Consider the following 3,195-nt stretch of genomic DNA (forward strand, 5'->3'; position numbering starts at 1 on the left):
CTGCTGCAGCAAGCGTCCACCGCTCCGTGCGCCTGCAAACAGTGTCTGCGAAGTGTCTAGAAGGTATCTTGCGGGGCGGGTGTCTTGGCGTCCGACAGGCGCGCGCCAGCATGCGGGCCATCGAGCGCTGCAGCTCCTCGGTCGTCGCGTGTGCCCAGGCAGGCGCGGTCTCTGACATGTGCTGCAGCGTCGGCTCGCCGAAGAACGCTGCCGTCGCGAGGAGCGGCAGCTCTAGCAGAAAGTGAGCGCACCCAATGTACACGCTAGCCACTTTCGAACCGGCCTCCGGCGCCGGCTCGACCTCGCCCTCCTCAAAGTCGAGGGCATGCGCCCGGGCGGCATGCGCCAGCCGCGTGAGCGCAGCGTGCCCCTGAGGGTGCTGCACGCCGCAGCGCTCGAGCGTGGCCGCCACCTTATGCAGCAACAGCGCATCTGCAATGGCCGTCGTGGCCTTCCTCGCCTCGTCGTTTCCCATGGAGCCTCGCCGCCGCCGCGGAGCCGCCCTGTCGTGCCAGTGTGTGCTGTGATGAGAGGGGCTTGTGGTTTCCGACTGCAGTTTTTTCTTGTTGCTGGGCATCGGGATTCTCTTCGTCATCTAAAACGCGCTATCCATCGTGTGTGTGTGTGTGTGTGTACTCACGCTATCCATCGATCTGAGCCATGCTCTCGTTCCTCTCCGCGACCCCCGCGCTGCGCGTCCCCGCGCCGATGATGCAGCTGCAGACCGGCGTCGGCACCGTCAAGACGATCATGCGCATCCTGCTTCTTCGCGCGGCGCGGCCCTGAGCCACCGGCGACGTGCCGAGACTGAAAGTAGCATCTGTTCACGCGGCAATGGGTCGTTACATACGGTTGTGAGAAGTTGCGAAGACTATGCAAGACTTCGGTGTCCAAACTACAGCCGGTACTAGGTAGATAGATGGCGGCGGCCATTGCAGACATCGCACATGAGCCAAAGGCCTCCGGCTCGACGACGAAGGCGTCGCAGTCGACGTGCCCACGTCGCGTGGGCACCTTTGCAACGCCGCCTACCGGCGCCCACAGCGTGCTCTATCTCATCCTCGACGACTGGAGCCACGTGCCGCTTGCGCTGACGCCGCACCTGAACAAGCTCGCCGCGTCCGGTCTCACATTTGACTCCGTACGCTCAGGCGGCGCACTGCGTACCATCGCGCAACAGCTTTCTCTCGGGCCGAAGCCCCGAGACGACGCGCGTGCTGGGCTCAGTGGACCGCGCACAGGCGCTCCACGACGGGACGGGACGGGACCCGCACAGCACCTATGCGAACAAAACCAGATGTGGGGCATCGTGGACGTCGCTTCCGGAGCATTTTCACACGCAGGGCTGGCATGTCTTCGGTGCAGGCAAGATCTTCCACGGTGGGCAGACCAACAGTGAGATGGCGCTGCGATACAGCCCGAAGCAAGCGCGGTCCTACCTGAAGCACAACTACGGCGCGTGCCCACGCGATGGATGCGAGATCCGTCGCATTACAGACTCCCAACGGCCTTCCCGAGGCGCCATCGACTTCTGCGTCGTGGATGATGACAGCAAGCTCTTCGACGAGATGCTCGCCGAGCGCACGATCCACCAGCTGGACGAGGCGGTGCGGATGCAGCGCTCTGGTGGGCGGCCCTTCATGGTCATGGCTGGCTTTGTCAGGCCGCACGCGCCGTGGATGGTGCCGCGGCGCAAGTGGCTCGAGCTAAACAAGCACGGCGCTCTCGACGCGTGCTCACTTTACGAGACCACCTTCTCAGCCACGAACGCCGCGAATATCGGTTGCCAGCGAAGCCCCAAGACGTGGCTGGTGCCCGAGCAGTCCACCAACAACACGTGCTCATTCGCCGAGAAGGATCTGCTGGACGGTCTGGAATGCGGCAGGCCCATCGACACCTCGGTACGAACCGAAGCGCGCCGCGCATACTTTGGCGCGCCGCAACCAGCGGGCCCCGCAGAGGTGGAATGGCCGCTCGAAGGAAAAGACGTGAGTGTCGTCTTCACCAAGCAAATCCCTCTCCAGCAGTCCACGGAAGGCTTCGAAGTCGCCTTCTCGCAGTTCTTTCGCTGCAACGCCGTTTCCGGCAGATGTGAGCCTCCTGAAGCCGAGCCATGGGCATCAGGGCCTGGGTGGCATTGCCTCTGCACGTGCAGCGAAGAGAAGGACGCCGCCAACGGGCCATTGTTCATGGGCTACGCGGTGCGCACGTTCCGGTTCCGTTACGTTGCATGGATGCGCTGGTCCAACGGCTCCGCACTGTGGGGCACGCCGCCGGTCGCTGAGGAGCTCTACATGTATGACCTGCAGTCGGGCATGCAGTCGGGAAGACGAGCTCTCCACCACCCCGCGGCCAGACGAGGTTTGCAGCCCGCAAACACGACGACGGCGTCCGGCGCGATTTTTGGCGGGCCGTCTGGGGAGGAGTGGCAGGAGCTCGAGCGGTGGGCCACGCTCTGCCCACGCGTGTACGAGGCGAAGGACCTGTCGCGCTCTCCGACCTACGCCAAGACGAAGCAGATCCTGCTCGAGCGCGTGCGGAAGCGGTTTGAGCCGGGGTATGTCGCCTCGTTGCCGTGGCCTCCGTGGGGCAAGCCGGCTGAGCCGCAGGTGCTCGTAGATGATGTGACGGGTAGTCGGGATAGATAGAAACGTCGGGTAGATCGATGTGAGCTCAACCTTGGGTGGTGTTCTCCCCCCGAAGCGCCGTCTTGGCTGAGGGCCGCACAGCACGCGTGCGCTGACCACAAGAGCGCCTTTTCAACACGCTGCGATGGCGGTGTGCAGCACCAGCCGTCACGGCTTCCCGCGCCGCGTCGAGGCTCGCCGAGAGCGGGCGCGTAGCTTGACTCGACACGACACGGCCCCAAACATCCCACGTCTCGCTCGCGTTCTGCCAGCTCTCTGCCCGCAGTCGGCCAGTCGCTGCTGCTCACGCTCTCGCCGCGCGTCTCCTGTGCTGCACGCCCACACGTGCGCCGCCCGTCCGCCGCGCCGGAGCGAAGCGCTCTTTGGTGGCGACACGAGCTGCTGTGCGAGAGAGTTTTCTTGTAAAATTCTTTCCACTAGCACTGGCCACTTGCAAGACCATAGAGGACCGCGTTGGTGTCCTGTCCGAGCCAGACTGTTCTTCACCTTCCTACCTAGAGCACCACCCAAAGTGCCAGGCAAAACGCAGCAAGCATCGCGATTACTG

The 3,195-nt window shown here is 64.0% G+C and overlaps 1 protein-coding gene across 1 annotated transcript; it reads left to right on the forward strand.

Annotated features, from left to right (window-relative positions):
* Nucleotides 1-660: 660 nt before the first annotated feature.
* EMIHUDRAFT_254050 (hypothetical protein) lies at nt 661-2,648 on the forward strand (the record flags this gene model as incomplete). The annotated part of the gene is made up of 3 exons (XM_005781117.1): nt 661-738; nt 920-1,078; nt 1,152-2,648. 3 exons carry the CDS (start codon nt 661-663, stop codon nt 2,646-2,648), a joined length of 1,734 nt encoding a protein of 577 aa, XP_005781174.1.
* Nucleotides 2,649-3,195: the final 547 nt, after the last annotated feature.

This window comes from Emiliania huxleyi, assembly GCF_000372725.1.
Source record: "Emiliania huxleyi CCMP1516 chromosome Unknown EMIHUscaffold_2062, whole genome shotgun sequence".
Taxonomy (NCBI): Eukaryota; Haptophyta; order Isochrysidales; family Noelaerhabdaceae; genus Emiliania; species Emiliania huxleyi.